Source organism: Gobio gobio, assembly GCF_949357685.1.
Source record: "Gobio gobio genome assembly, chromosome: 13".
Lineage (NCBI taxonomy): Eukaryota > Metazoa > Chordata > Actinopteri > Cypriniformes > Gobionidae > Gobio > Gobio gobio.
Window position 1 is genome coordinate 28,278,653 of NC_137106.1, and position 16,222 is coordinate 28,294,874.

Sequence of the window (16,222 nt, forward strand, 5' to 3'; positions counted from 1 at the left end):
TTATATTCATTCATTACACACAGACTGATATATTTCAAATGTTTTTTTCTTTTAATTTTGATGATTATAACTGACAACTAAGGAAAATCCCAAATTTAGTATCTCAAAAAATTTGAATATTGACCAATACAAAGAAAGAATTTTTAGGAATCTTGGCCAACTGAAAAGTATGAGCATGAAAAGTATGAGCATGTAGAGCACTCAATACTTATTAGGGGCTCCTTTATCTGAATTACTGCAGCAATGCGGCGTGGCATGGAGTCAATCAGTCTGTGGCACTGCTCAGGTGTTATGAGAGCCCAGGTTGCTCTGATAGTTGCCTTCAGCTCTTCTGCATTGTTGGGTCTGGCATATCGCATCTTCCTCTTCACAATACCCCATAGATTTTCTATGGGGTTAAGGTCAGGCGAGTTTGCTGGCCAATTAAGAACAGGGAGACCATGGTCCTTAAACCAGTTACTGGTTGCTTTGGCTGCATCTCCATTAAGTTGGTCAGCAGCAGGAAGCATGAAGTGCTCTAAAAATTCCTGTTATACGGCTACGTTGACCTTGGACCTCAGAAAACACAGTGGACCAACACCAGCAGAAGACATGGCACCCCAAACCATCACTGACTGTGGAAACTTTACACTGGACCTCAAGCAACGTGGATTGTGTGCCTCTCCTCTCTTCCTCCAGACTCTGGGACCCTGATTTCCAAAGGAAATGCAAAATTTACTTTCATCAGAGAACATAACTTTGGACGACTCAGCAGAAATCCAGTACTTTTTGTCTTTAGCCCAGGCGAGACGCTTCTGACGCTGTCTGTTGTTCAAGAGTGACTTGACACAAGGAATGCGACAGCTGAAACCCATGTCTTGCATACGTCTGTGCATAGTGGTTCTTGAAGCACTGATTCCAGCTGCAGTCCAGTCCTTGTGAATCTCCCCGACATTTTTGAATGGGTTTTGTTTCACAATCCTCTCCAGGGTGCGGTTATCCCTATTGCTTGTACACTTTTTTCTACCACATCTTTTCCTTTCCTTCGCCTCTCTATTAATGTGCTTGGACACAGAGCTCTGTGAACAGCCAGCCTCTTTTGCAATGACCTTTTGTGTCTTGCCCTCCTTGTGCAAGGTGTCAATGGTTGTCTTTTGGACAACTGTCAAGTCAGCAGTCTTCCCCATGATTGTGTAGCCTACAGAACTAGACTAAAGCCCTATTCGCACAGGATTAGTATTATCTGGGGACCTCTGGTGATTTGTAATAATTGCAGAGAATGTCTGTGATCTTAATCCCGTGCGAATCGGCCATGTCTGTAATTTGTAGAGTAAAAATTCCCCCGCAAATTACCTACTATATTTCGCCGAACACGAGGTCCTGTGATAATATTAGTCCCGTGCGAATCGGCATCTCTGTGATTTGGCCGGGATTAGGCGGATCGTATATAATTTTTACAAGGTTTTTGTTTCCTGTGCGCATTTTTATCTTTATCTTTCACAAAGAATGGAGCTAGGCTGCATATAATGCGCACTGTTATGAATTCCCGTGCGGCCGCGCGGATACTTTCACTTTAGAATGAGCACCAATTTGGGAGTAAATTGCTTGAATGGTGTGTTTAATATTATACTTAATGAAAAACACAAAAACAGAACAGTACAATGACAAACTCGCTTAAATGGGCGCTTTTACATTTAGCTTTGAAAAACTGAATCTTCCGCCGTATATTGTTATTATATTGCTCAGTTCAGTTTTTAATTGTAGCGTCTGTTCTCTAACTGAACTAAATTATTTTTATTACTATAAAACAATCAAAATGATATTGATACGACTGTTCATAATTTCATACAGCTATATCTATAACTAAAAAACATTAACAAGTCTTGACATCATATCCGGGAGATAAGTCTGTAAATACGAGTAAAATCACAGGCTTGCTTATCCCGTGCGAATGCGCCACGCAAAATTCAGATGTGGGGGATCTATATATATATATATATATATATATATACACACACATTTACGTGCGAACACACCTTCCAGTTGTTCCAAACCTGTATAAATGTAGTTCTTCTGCTGAACACAAAAGAATAATAATATCAATAACCAAACCATTGATGGACCCCATTGAATTCCATAGTACCGATTGTTGTCCGGGTGGCTGGTCTCAGAAAATCTTGGAGGTGAAGATGCTGGATGTGGAGGTCCTGGGCTGGTGTGGTTACACGTGGTCTGCGGTTGTGAGGCCGGTTGGATGTACTACGAAACGCCTTGAAACTATGAAACGCCTTTGGAGACGGCTTATGTTAGAGAAATTAACATTCTATTCACGGGCAACAGCTCTGGTGGACATTCCTGCAGTCAGCTTGCCAATTGCACGCTCCCTCAAAACTTGCGACATCTGCGGCATTTTGCTGTGTGACAAAACTGCACATTTTAGAGTGGGATTTTACTGTGGCCAGCCTAAGGCACACCTCTGCAATAATCATGTTGTCTAATCAGCATCTTGATATGCCACACCTGTGAGGTGGATGGATTACCTCGGCAAAAGAGAAGTGCTCACTAACACAGATTTAGACATATTTGTGAACAATATTTGACAGAAATAGGCCTTTTGTGTGCATAGAAAAAGTCTTAGATCTTTGAGTTCAGCTCATGAAAAATGGGGGCAAAAACAAAAGTGGGGCGTTTATAATTTTGTTCAGTATAATTAGATCACTCAAAGCATCCAGAATATAGTCAGCTTGCTTCTGTGTTAAACATAAGACACAATCTCTTTCCTCCAGGCACAAGAGCATACTGCCCTCCAGAGTATTTTGACAGGGGCAGGTATCACACAAACCAGCAACAGTGTTTTCACTAGGGGTGCTCTGGTTCACAATGCTGCATGGAACAGCCTACGATGTTCCAACAGGCTGTGTACCTCATTCACAATAACTCGTCCAAATTTGTCTTCTCACAAGGTGAGATGTACATCAAATAACAAATGATCAAAGATAGCAAGTGTAAAGTTGAAGATAATAATCAAATTTCTCTCATCTTTTTGTTCAGAATGCTGCCATTTGATGTGAGCTTGTCTGCCGTGTCATCCAGAGCACAGGCTTCTTCTAGACTAGAGCATATGCCTTGCCGTGTCTGTTTTTTGTTGGTTTAGCTGGAAAAAAAAGAAAACAACTCTCGGACACCTTTTCCGAGCTCAGTGCCCTCCCCTTGGACAGCACGCCAAATATGCATACTGTGATTATTTGCAAGTGTGAACTTGTGAAATGCGGTGAGATCACTGCTCTCAGGATGTAAAGGCACTTGATGATACACCCTCTCAAGATCGATTGTGGAGAAGACCGCAGATCCAGCTAGAGCAGTTAGTAATTGCTCCATGTAAGGCAAGGGTTAACTGTCGATTATCACCTCCTTGTTTGGTTCCCTGAGATCCATACACATTCTTATACCAGGGTTTTAACCACAATTGATGAAACCATTGATGAGATCCATCAATTTGCTCTATAACTCCAGCAGAAAGTAATCAGTCCAACTCAGCAGATACAGCTGTTTTTACAGAGAAGGGAAGGCCGTCATATTGGCATGACTAAATCTAACACTTTGACTTTATGCATGAACCCTGCAAGACATCCTACTGAGGATGAGTCCACTTAAATAGAGAGCTGTAACACTGGTTCTGAAGAGCAAGATGCAGAGGTTGTAGCAGGATCTGGCAGGATTGTATCTCCTTTAATGCACAGTTTAAGAGCTTTAATGAGATCCATGCCCATTAATGTAGTTCCTTTGTCCACCACAGAAATGCAGCATTTGCAGCCGTCTTTTACTACGGTTGCATGCAAGCAGCCGATAACATTATTTGGATTACGTGAGTAAGTGACTAAAAGTGAGGATACACGGGGCAACTTTTTGAGCAATGTTGCCGGGCGATGTTGCATTTTGCACTTTCCCATTGAGAATGGGCATCAAATTTCCATCTAAATACTTTAGATCTGTCATGCCCCTGTGTCTCATGCCCGTTGACAGCAACACTGGCCAGCAAAATTGCTCAAAAAGTTGCACCGTGTATCATCACCTGAAGGTGGCTGTCTCACTTCTCTCTTCTTCAGTCGTTAGCAAACGCTTGGATGGTATTTTTCCCGGAGCCAATATGCTGCTGTAGGTGGCGAAAATTTGGCTCAAGAAAATTGTGTACAGTGGTTTACCAGTCTTGGCGGTTAAGGTTTTTATATTTGTCATCAGGGAGGCTAAGGCTGTGTTCCCTTGATGTGTTTTTTAATAAGAAAAAGTTGACAAGAGTGCTCTATTAGTAAAAAAAAAAAAGCTGGCAGCGTTTGATTCCAAATAGCACCCGAGGGCATCTTTTGTTGCTATAACAACAGCAACCAGAGTACTGTGTGGTGCAGAGATACAAAATGTCGAGAAAGTTAGCTCTTGCATTGGCTTTTGAAAATAACGGGGAGGAGAATGTCAGTTCACAACAACGTTTGTGGGCGCACAACATTATACCGGGAAGAAAACAGTATGGTGCTTACAATAATTTAGCCCAGGAGCTCCGGTTCGATGATGCACAGTTTGCGGCATATTTTAGACTTAACAAAAGTCAGTTTGAAGACCTGTTACAAATCATTGCACCATTAATTGTCGACCTACCTGCACCTTTGTCAAAAAGGCACTTGACGTAGGGCGTTTTTAATCAGAAAAGTTGAACTTTTTTCAACTTGACAAGACGCTCTGAGCTGCAGAAAAAGACGTCTGCGTTGGCGTTTTAAAAAACGCTCACAGCTTCAAAAAGTGTACACCCCAAGTTTTTAAGCTCAGCCTCGTTCTGTTTTGCCCAGGTTTTCTTAGGGAGCCATTTGTTGAACCTTCCAGTTTGCGGGCCACTGCCGCCTGCACTTTTGGATTTCTTCTTCGACTGTTGGCTGATTTGTGCTTTAAGGGGGCTGTAAGGGTTATTACCCAAAATAATCATCATACATGCTCTTAGGCACACACAAAAGCACCAATGTCATAACTGGCCCTGTCCCAAAATGGCACCCTAAACCCTCACTGGCCCTGTCCCAAATGGCACCCTCACGGTCTTCCTCTGAGTTCACACTTTCACGAAGTAGGCCTAATGCCACTTTGACTGCCGGGAAGAAGTCCGCTGCGTAACCCGCACCAGTGCGGGCTCAGCTGAAGTACGCATCAAGAGCACATATCGACCTTAAAGGGGGCGCTCACGAGCACCCTTCTGAGACCTAAAATGACAAATGGGACACCCTGTGGTCTCATGGACTTAACGGACACGGGCATGCAGCAGCCATTGTAAGTCCACAAGATTGAAAGTGCACATGAAGTGTGCCATTTGGGACAGGGCCACGGTCTTCCTCTGAGTCCGCACTTTCACAATGTAATGCTGCTTTGACTGCCAGGAAGAAGTCCGCTGCGTAACCCTCACCATGCAGTGCAGGCTCAGCAGAAGTGCGCATCGAGGGCGCATATCAACCACAAAGTAGGCGCTCGAGAGCACACTTCTGAGACCAAAAATGACAAATGGGACAACATGAAGCCGAAGTTTAGAAACGTTTTTCAATTTCAATGGTACACTGCTAAGGGGGGTGGGGGGTCGATGATGATCTCTGTGAACTCATGAATCATGTGGATTCACCATTGAACAAGAGTCAAGAGAACAAGAAGTGGTTTTACCGGTATATGGTTTTACCCCTTTTTTAATTTTTTATACAGTCTATGGTTTTACCTGATCTCTGATCAGTTTTATACATTTGTAGACGTTTTAATGAGACATTTGTATAATTAAAAGGAATAATAGTAATAGTTCTCTGTTTAGCTGAGGCATCTATTGAACAAACAAGCCCTGATAAAAGAACTCATATTATACAGGCACTTGATATTTAATCTTTTTAGATGACTAGTTAATTGCATTTGATATATTTTATTTTCAATTAAACATTTGCAAAGGGTTTGTAAAAGGTGTTGTATGCATGTTTGACTGTTCTGGCCAGCAGGGGTCACCAGCGTGTGATGTTTCGAACGCTTCGAAACAGTGAATCGTTTTGCGAAACAATTGGTTCAATAGATTCGAAGCTTTGGAAAGCTTATTTCTCTTCACTATAGCAGAGCCACAGCAGTTGAAAGGGGTACATGTTTATTTTATTATAACTCCTAACACACACACAAACTCGTGCTCATCATTATCTCCTATATCTATTCGTATAGTATTACTTCCCCCTAGCGGTCTCAGTAACATAGGACACCACAATGTCTATTTTTTGTTGTTGTTTGTTCGTTATAATGATAAAAACGCCTGCGTTTTTGTTCAGTAACTTAAACACCTCTGATTAGACATTTCGTTCAAGAAATCAACAGATATGTTGATCGTTTTCCAAATCTGTTTCGCTAATATGCTATTATTATGGAGAAAATTGATCCTTGACCAGCAGTTATGGAACGCTTTCTCTCTAAAACAATCCCTCGTCATATCAGGTTACAAGGACTTTTATTTTGAATTAAACTTCCCTCATGTCCGCCCTCTTAATTTTGTTCTCTTCACATCCTCAGGCGGAGAAAAGAAGCGGAGATCTGATGGCTTTGAAAAGGATCCAGAAGGTAATATATGTATTTCTTAATAGAATAAATGTCTTAAAAGTAGACTAGCTTTACGACGATCCATGAGAGCTACACATGACTGATACAGTGAACTATCGCTCTGTCCACATTAGTAAGTCAGAAGATCAGAAGAATTTATTTTTCGGCCAGATGAAAAGATCTTGATGTCGAAAACAAAGCGAACTCAAGTCTTAACACACCAGTCAAATATTATATTATAACTGTTATAAGTATGCCATTGCATTGATTTAGATCTACGAGGGATGTTTTAAGCAGCTGTAGTTAAACAAGGCTAGCCTTTTTTTTTATAGGAAGGAAACAAGTCAGTTTACAGTCATAATAGACAGTGAGTACATTAAAATATAATGTTACATTATAATCATATAACATGTTATTTTTAAAATAAATATAATCCGAAAGTCTTGACAACATTATATAATGTGTGTGAATATATATTTATGTTGTTAAACTATTAAATATAAATTTCGTTAATTGAATTGAAGCTGAAATGATATTAGATGACATTTTTTGAATATTTGCCTTGGAAACTAACTGAAATAAAATAAGTTGAAGTACTAACTGTATTAAAAATGAAATAAACATATAAATATAAATAAGTATGGCAAAATGACAATGCAATAACAAGATTGACAAAAGCACAACAAAATGTACTACTTTAATATGAATACTTTAATAATATATAAATAATAATAATAGAATGGATTATAAATAAATAAATATATAGTTAAAAGATAAAAAAAGTCTTTAATTTAATTTTAAGACTAGGGTTGGAGCTCATGGATATTAATATGAATATTTCAACACTTGATTTCATTTCAACTGTCATAAATATGCACTTAAACCTTTAGCTTTGTTTAGCCTTTTTTTGCTTCTTAAATCAGGCTTTGAAGCATAGACATTGTCTCATCCATTTCTACTGTATTTGTAGGAGCTACAGGACTTGCAACGGGATCCACCCTCGCAGTGCTCAGCTGGACCACTCGGAGAGGACTGTAAGTAGTCCACTAACTACATACTCAATTATGGCCTTTAATTTGTTTGCTCAATATATTTTATTTACTCTTTCAGTGTTTCACTGGCAGGCGACAATAATGGGCCCAGTAAGTACGCATGAATAATTTCAGGTCAATTTTTATTTTGTGAAATTAGTAATTGGTTCAGTAAAACATAAGCTTCGGTCATACGTAACCTCTTTCTTTGTCTCCCCCCTAGGGTGATAGTCCATATCAAGGAGGGGTTTTCTTCCTCACAATCCATTTCCCGACTGATTATCCCTTTAAACCACCAAAGGTGAGAATTACATCTGTTCTTACCTCATCCATAGATTATTTGTTCTTTAGATATTTGACATTATGTTTCCCTGTCAGGTTGCCTTCACAACAAAAATCTACCACCCAAACATCAACAGTAATGGAAGCATCTGTTTGGACATTCTGCGCTCCCAGTGGTCACCTGCACTCACGGTATCCAAAGGTTAGAGAACACTCTTATCCAACCTGGATGGTCTTTTCATCATAAACATGTCCAATTTGATAATATCTACATCAGGGCTGAGCAACTCAGACCCTCAAGATCCATGCTGCATCCCAATTCGCATACTATCCATCCTAAATAGTATTTGAAAATAGAGTTAGTATGTCCCAAATCGTAGTATGTTGGAAAGAGTATTCCAAAGATACCCGGATGGTCAACTATTTCCGGTCATCAGAAATCGAAGTGCAGATCGACGCACACTCTAACGGCTGATATTGCCCACAGCCCTTTGCGAGTTCGAGGAGGATTCGATTAGAACTACACACGCGGATAAAAAGTTAAAAAAACTACAAACATGACGGAGGTGCGAGTCCGACGGTTAAGTAGAGAGGTTTAGATCAAGACGCCTGAGTGATCACTTATCAGTATTTAACCTGACAGAAAGATATTTATTCAATGTTATCCACATTATATTTCACCTGCAGCAGCATTGTGAACTTTTGTAATGATAAGTTTAGCCATTAACTTTTAAATGCATCATTATAATCAAATTGCAAACACATGAGAAGACCCACGGATGGCAGATCAACGTGCTACTACATTTCTTTCCAATACGGTTGGAAATGAAATTGAATGTAGAGGATTTTAACTGTGACGACTGACAGGGCAGTTTAAACAGTGATGGGATGCAAGTAACTAAGCGTCAGAGTCCGTTAAAGATGATGAAGTAGTATGTCCCAAAGCTTGCATACTCTTTTGCTACACACTCAAAAGTATGTACCTTTTCTTCAATAAAGCAGTACATACTTTTAGATCGTAGTATAAGTAGGCGAATTGGGACACAGCACCAGTTTCCTGCAGAGTTTAGCTCCGACCCTTATCAAACATACCCTGGTTTGATTAACCCAAATCTTGCTTGCTCGAGGTATGCTGGTTCCAAAAACACGTCCGGGAGTAAGTTCAGCCAACCCAGAGTATGTTCAAAATGAATATATAAGATAGAGCGACGAATCGACGAGTCACCATGGAAATGGACGCTAAGAAAAAGCACGCCATACTACTTCTTTCTTCTTCTTTGGTTTAATGGCTATTTACTTACATAATTTTGTGGGTGCACAATCATTTATCCATCTTTTCGTTTAATAATCTTTAATCACTGTGGATAAGAACTATATTGTTTGTCGCACTGCATCATTGCACCCTCACCCGGACTATCCTGCCCCCTCAAGTCAAAATGAATGTGAAATTAGATTTTAATGATGAAATAAGAATTGCCAAGTGTATAGGCTTTCTGGCATTTATATTATTAGGCTACTATAGCAACATTTTAGTTAATGATGGTCTGTTTTACAAATTCACATTTTGATTGCCACATAAGACACAGTAAATTATTTTTGCTGGTGGTAGTATCATGGTACCCTGTCTATATTCATGGTAAAACTGCTGAAATTATGCGTATTTACCGTATTGTTCCGAATATAAGATTCCCTGATTACAAGAAAATGCTTTTATTTGAAAATTATTTTATCATATTTAAATTTTTGTATCGAAAGTATGGTAAATACTGGTAAAATATACAGTGCATCCGGAAAGTTTCGACAGCGCTTCACTTTTCTACATTTTGTTATGTTACAGCCTTATTCCAAAATTGATTAATGTAATTATTTTCCTCAAATTTTCTACAAACAATACCCCATAATGACAATGTGAAAGAAGTTTGTTTGAATGCTTTGCAAATTTATTAAAAATAAAAAAATAATCACATGTACATAAGTATTCACAGCCTTTGCCATGACACTCGAAATTGAGCTGATCATCCTTGATATCCTTGAGATCATCCGTAAATGGAAGAAGTTTGGAACCACCAGGATTCTTCCTAGAGCTGGCCGCACGGCCAAACTGAGAAATCGGGGGAGAAGGGCCTTAGACAGGAAGGTGACCAAGAACCCGATGGCAGAGCTCCAGCGTTTCTCTGTGGAGAGAAGAGAACCTTCCAGAAGAACAACCATCTCTGCAGCACTCCACCAATCAGGCCTGTATGGTAGAGTGGCCAGACAGAAGCCACTCCTTAGTAAAATGCACATGACAGCCCGTCTTGGAGTTTGCCAAAAAGGCGCCTGAAGGACTCTCAGACCATGAGAAACAAAATTCTCTGATCTGATGAAGCAAAGATTGAACTTTCTGGCCTAAATGGCAATTGTCATGTCTGGAGGAAACCAGGCACTGCTCATCACTTGGCCAATACCATCCCTACAGTGAAGCATGGTGGTGGCAGCATCATGCTGTGGGGATGTTTTGTGGGGACAGCAATGTACAGAGACATCCTTGATGTAAACCTGCTCCAGAGCGCTCTGAACCTCAGACTGGGGTGAAGGTTCATCTTCCAACAGGAGTCAGGACCCTAAGAACACAGCCAAGATAACAAAGGAGTGGCTACGGGACAACACTTTAAAGGGTTATTCACCCAAAAATGAAATTTCTGTCATTAATTACTTACCCTCATGTCGTTCGACACCCGTAAGACCTCCGTTCATCTTCGGAACAGAGATGAAGATATTTTAGTTGAAATCTGATGGCTCTGAAAGGCCTCCATTGACACATTGGCACTTTACACTCTCAAGACCCTTAAAAGGTACTAAAGACGTCGTTACAAAGTCCATCTCACTACAGTGGTTCTAAAATAACTTTATGAATCGGCGATAATAGTTTTTGTGCGCAAAAAAACCTGATGACGATTTCAAAACAAGGCATCATGAAGCTTCGAAGCGTTATGAATCAGCGAGTCGAATCAGCGGTTTGAATCGCCAAATTTCAGCAGTTTGGCGGTTTGACACGCGATCCGAATCATCATTCGGCTCACTGATTCATAACGCTTCGAAGCTTCATGATGCCTTGTTTTGAGATCGTCATCACTATGTAAGTCGTTATTTAGGGTTTTTTTGCGCACAAAAAATATTATCGCCGATTCATAAAGTTATTTTAGAACCACTGTAGTGAGATGGACTTTGTAACGACGTCTTTAGTACCTTTTAAGGGTCTTGAGAGTGAACCGTGCCATTGTGCAAATGGAGGCCTTTCAGAGCCATCAGATTTCAACTAAAATATCTTCATTTCTGTTCCGAAGATGAACGGAGGTCTTACGGGTGTAGATCGACATGAGGGTAAGTAATTAATGACAGAATTTTCATTTTTGGGTGAACTAACCCTTTAAATGTCCTTTAGTGGCCCAGCCAGAGCCTAGACTTGAACCTGATTGAACATCTCTGGAGAGATCTGAAAATGGCTGTGCACAGACACTCCCCATCCAACCTGATGGAGCTTGAAAGGTCCTGCAAAGAAGAAGGGGAGAAACTGCCCAAAAATAGGTGTGCCAAGCTTGTAGCATCATACTCAAAAAGACATGAGGCTGTAATTGGTGCCAAAGGTTCTTCAACAAAGTAATGAGCAAAGGCTGTGAATACTTATGTACATGTGAATTTTTTTCTTTTTCTTTTCTCTATTGTTTGTAGATTTTGAGGAAAATAATGAATTTAATCAATTTTGGAGTAAGCCTGTAACATAATAAAATGTGGAAAAAGTGCTGTGAATACTTTACAGATGCACTGTAAATATATGCCTAAATGGGATGGAGTTCAGCATTAAGCACATAAAGTGACTTGATTTCATAAAATATGAGCAATATTCAGGTTACTTTTATCAACATCACTTTAAACATTTCTTTTGTTTTCTGTTGTTGTTTTTCCAGTTTTATTATCCATATGCTCACTACTTTGTGACCCAAATCCAGATGACCCTTTAGTTCCAGATATTGCACACATCTACAAATCGGACAAAGATAAGTAAGTGACCTTGTGTGGATGGCTCTTTCTCTTTCACTGTTTTTATTGCTAAAATAACTACTGCATGAACCGTTTTCTCCTGTGCGGTACAGACATAGCACATTTTCATATATTTTCTACATTTTCTTTTATTACTATCAAACAATATGTACAATTTGTAAGTACCAAATTACTCTAAATTTTCAGCTAAAACTGGCACTTCGTCAAGACTAATTTTAATATCAGAGTGCTTTTCTTTTGAATGAAGTTGGCTATTCCTGTCTTTTAGGTATAACAGACTGGCAAGGGAATGGACTCAGAAGTATGCAATGTAACTGGACGGCAAGATTTTGAAATGGTTGCACATGGACACTTACTGCACACAGCTCAACAACGCACCTGTACAGAAACGAGACGTTTACCAACAAATGAACCTCCCCCACCACGAAAACACACACACACACACACACACACACACACACAAACCCATACTTATTCAGGAGGCTGAGTCACTTGTCCCTGTTCACAGAGGCTTCCGGAAACAACCTGTCAGTTGACACATAACAAAAATATTGTTTTATTTTCAAATGGATTAGCTACATTTTAGTAATTTTATTGTATAGAAATAATACAATACTGGATCATTTTTATTGTTTTTGCATTAAAAGGTGTTATTATAAAAGATGTTTCTGACCGCAGCTTTTTTGTGATGATTCTATTATATTGTTTGAAAGAAAGTGAGAATGAGATGTTTTCCAAATGTGCGTAATTTGGAATTGGTTCACATCAGGGATCAAACTACACATTCCACATTCTGCATTGTAGATTTGTGCCGTTAGATGGCGACGTTACTCAGTTGTATTCGTTTTCATGCAGAGACGCTTATAATTGCGTTTTATAAAGTTTTCAAAGTATAAGTCCACATAAGTAAGTTTCAGACGCCAGGCTAATTAAATCTTTTAAAAAATTTAGTTTAAAAATCCATGTGATAAGTTAATATACAATAAATACAATGTGATAATATATATTATATCTCCCTCTCTGTGTTTGTGTGTGTGTGTGTTTAAATATCATGATATATACACACACACACGCCTGTCACATGACAAGTTAGGCCGCAATGCAAACGTTTATTTAAAAGATTCACTGAATAGTTTTAAGGGGTTTAATAAAAAAATACCAACTATCAACTGCCTGCGGATTTTTTCCCCCAAGAATGCCTGTCTTTTAAAGAAAACATATTAATCACAGAATCGTAGAGGTGCATGCAAAGTGGTAAGAATTGCATTTTTTCTTTTCAAATAAATTAAAATATTTTTTTAAAAAAGTTAGGTTTTATTTTCCGCGCATGCAGGAGAAACTAGACTCGCCAACTGGATATGATGATGAGAAAGTTTGGGAGGAGAGAGTGGGCGGTTATCCTGACACGTGAATGCTCCCATAGGAGCATAATCCATCCATGCATCCATGTCCTCCAACTATAGTGTGTTCTGGTCCTGGAGCCAGAGGAAAAGTGGAGGGGAGAGGAATCAAGGGGCAGATTGATTTTCTCGGGGGCAGTAACTGGCCAGAGGGGCTTTCAGGGACTTCAAAGGCAGGATAGGAAAAACTTGCTTGGAAAACGGAATGTTTTTCTCCTAAGGTTGACTTGCCGTTTGCCTCTTTTACATATAAACCCCGTTTAGTAAGTTTGAAACACTTTAAAGCGCCATGGCTGAGCCGCTGAGTTTCATGCATCATGATCATGGCTCCTGCAGCGACCGGAGTGACGACTCACCGTCTGCCGTGTCTGAGGATGACTCTAGCGGCCACTGCGGCCACATCTCCCCGCCTGATCCAGACTGGACGGAGGAGAGGTTTCGAGTTGACCGCAAGAAACTAGAAACTATGTTACTGGGTATGTTAACTTTTTAAAAACTCCCTAAAAGAACTGGGAAGACAGTTTGCTGTATTGGGAATACTTTTAGCTAACATTGCAGTGTTTTGCTTAGCGTCGAGTCACAAATAGTTCTGTCTAAAAATATCACCATGTTTCCTCGAAGTACATCTTGAAGGAGATGTGTTGACTACGCTGCTTGCTGTGTAGAGCATTTAGACTAGTAATGGGATGCTTTATTTATTAGCCAAGCACGACAGACATTAACATGAACTAACAATTTTTGGGTAACTTTGCATTTGAACTTAGGCTGTAGCATGCACTCTGTAAATATAATGTATAAGCCTATTACGTTTGTTTAGTACAAATATGTTGAGGTTAGACTTCATAACTGATCATGGTTAAGAAAGAAGTTCAGGCCTTTAATTTATTTTAGTGTCAAAATGTTTACATGAATACTTGCTCATTTTCAGTCATTTAGCAGTATCACAATACAATTCAAATGTATCAGCTAAGATGACCTTGATTTATCAGTAATATTGATCTCATATATGAGATCAATATTACTGATAAGTCAAGGTCATCACTGTCATAGTCTTTCAACAGGTTTCACTATCCCAGTGAGACAGTGATTTTTATACAGAGATGATCATTATATTTGCTATACCCCAAACCTAAAGGGATAGTTCACCCAAAAATTAAAATTCTGTCATCATTTACTCACACTTGCATCATGTCATTCCAAACCTGTTTTGTTTTGGTTGCCATTGACTTCAATTTTACGGGCAAAAAATACAGGGAGATTTCAAATATCTTTTTGTCTTACACAGAATAAGTCATACAGATTTGAAAGGACACGAATAAATGATCTGTTTTCATTTTTGATCATTATTTTCCTGTTTTCACCATAAAGCTGCTTTGAAACAATCTGTATTGTATAAAGCGCTATATAAATAAATGTGACTTGACTTGGCTTGACTTCTGGTTGAACTATCCCTCATAAAAACCTGTTTATGTAGATTTGAAGCAAAACATGATTTGGTTGATTTACTATCTGAGTCTGTCAAATATTTAGGACCCCTTAAAATGTCCTCAAAAGTCCGTTTTTTTTAAAAACAGGTTTCACTTCAAGGTTTGTGAGAATATTTAGGCCTCACTATAACATGCTTAGAAACAGACCTTTATATTTGTGAGGGCCTCAGTGTTGTTATACTAGGATAATGAATTTACTATATTCTAACCCTAAACCAAACCTACAAATGTAATAATGTCAACAGGTTTCTGTGAAGTAAAATTTGGCCGCTTTATAATTATTTTCATATAGTGAGGAGGACCACTTCACAAGTCACTTAACTATATTTTTGAGTACATTTTCACAAATGTGAAAAGTACAGCCAAACCTATACACACAAACAAATGTGTAAAGCTCAATTCAACACTTGCATCATATTCTACAGTCAGTCTGTCAGCAATGGACAGTTTACTTCAATGCAGAATTATGCTCAGTTCATTTTGTTTTTTCTTTTGTTGTAACTTCAGCTGAGTAGAAGTTTAAACAAGTTTAAGTATTACAAGTTGAGGTCAGTGGTTTGGTATTGGCCTATTCTAAACATGTACAACAGTTCTGTAGGGCCTCTAGTTCACAAAGACTACATTTGTTAAAATGCATTCAAACCATAGATGGTATTCATTTATATATGTGTATGTGCATTGTTTTGCGATTTATTTATTTTAAGTAGTTGTGTATTGGGGAAATGTGGAAAACCTAAGACACTCAGCACCCTTCTACCACATTTGAGTGTGTTCATGTGTGTGATTGCGTGAGTGAATGCTTCCCTGACATTTGGACCCCAGGTCAAAGGTGAGTTCAGCATGAGAGAGCTCAAGAGCACAAGGCAAACTTCCATAGCAAGGCTACCACATTTCCAAGACATTCAACAACAACTTCCATATCACACAAACTCATATACTTACTGTGCAATCATTGTTGTAGTGACGTAGACATTTTTCCCACACCTATGATTCAGTGACTCGTAATCATCCCTTTGCTCCGGATGATGTGCAACATCTGGAGGTGTTTGAACGGTTGTTGTTTTGATTGGTCGGATGAGCAGTAGGCGTGATCATAAATCCGGTGATGTGTGTTTTTGTGTGAAGGTTTATTGTGTGGCACAGTTTTGCTCCCCTTTTCCGGGAAATGGGATAGAGGCTGAGAGAAACAAGATAGAGAGGGTTACAATTAAAATAATTTCTCTTGAAAATAACATTGGCGAATGTAGTGAGGCAGAAATAGAGGGTACAACACCCATTCTTGTACTTTTCCCCTTCGGCCAGACCACAACTAGTTCGGCTCATTTTTATAGATTTATTCAGAAAGACTAATGGAGAGAAGTGGATCACCTATGATTCATGTTCACATAAGGGAATCTGAGAAGCTTTAGGGTTT

The 16,222-nt window shown here is 39.1% G+C and overlaps 2 protein-coding genes across 4 annotated transcripts in view; both read left to right on the forward strand.

Moving 5' to 3' along the window:
* Positions 1–6,527: 6,527 nt before the first annotated feature.
* Positions 6,528–12,586, forward strand: ube2d1a (ubiquitin-conjugating enzyme E2D 1a). Its single transcript, XM_079832944.1, has 7 exons — positions 6,528–6,588; positions 7,538–7,601; positions 7,678–7,709; positions 7,822–7,899; positions 7,977–8,082; positions 11,828–11,921; positions 12,190–12,586. Exons 1-7 carry the CDS (start codon positions 6,565–6,567, stop codon positions 12,233–12,235), a joined length of 444 nt encoding a protein of 147 aa, XP_079689070.1. The 5' UTR covers positions 6,528–6,564; the 3' UTR covers positions 12,236–12,586.
* Positions 12,587–13,404: 818 nt separating this feature from the next.
* Positions 13,405–16,222, forward strand: part of bicc1a (BicC family RNA binding protein 1a) — a 53,224-nt gene continuing 50,406 nt past the window's right edge. For 2 of the 3 annotated variants that reach the window (XM_079833090.1, XM_079833092.1), the window contains exon 1: positions 13,509–13,797. In XM_079833090.1, coding sequence (XP_079689216.1) covers positions 13,611–13,797 — 187 coding nt within the window. In that variant the 5' untranslated portion in view covers positions 13,509–13,610. Of the gene's footprint in view, positions 13,798–16,222 lie in introns of all 3 variants that reach the window. The other variant, XM_079833091.1, reaches the window with a different exon arrangement.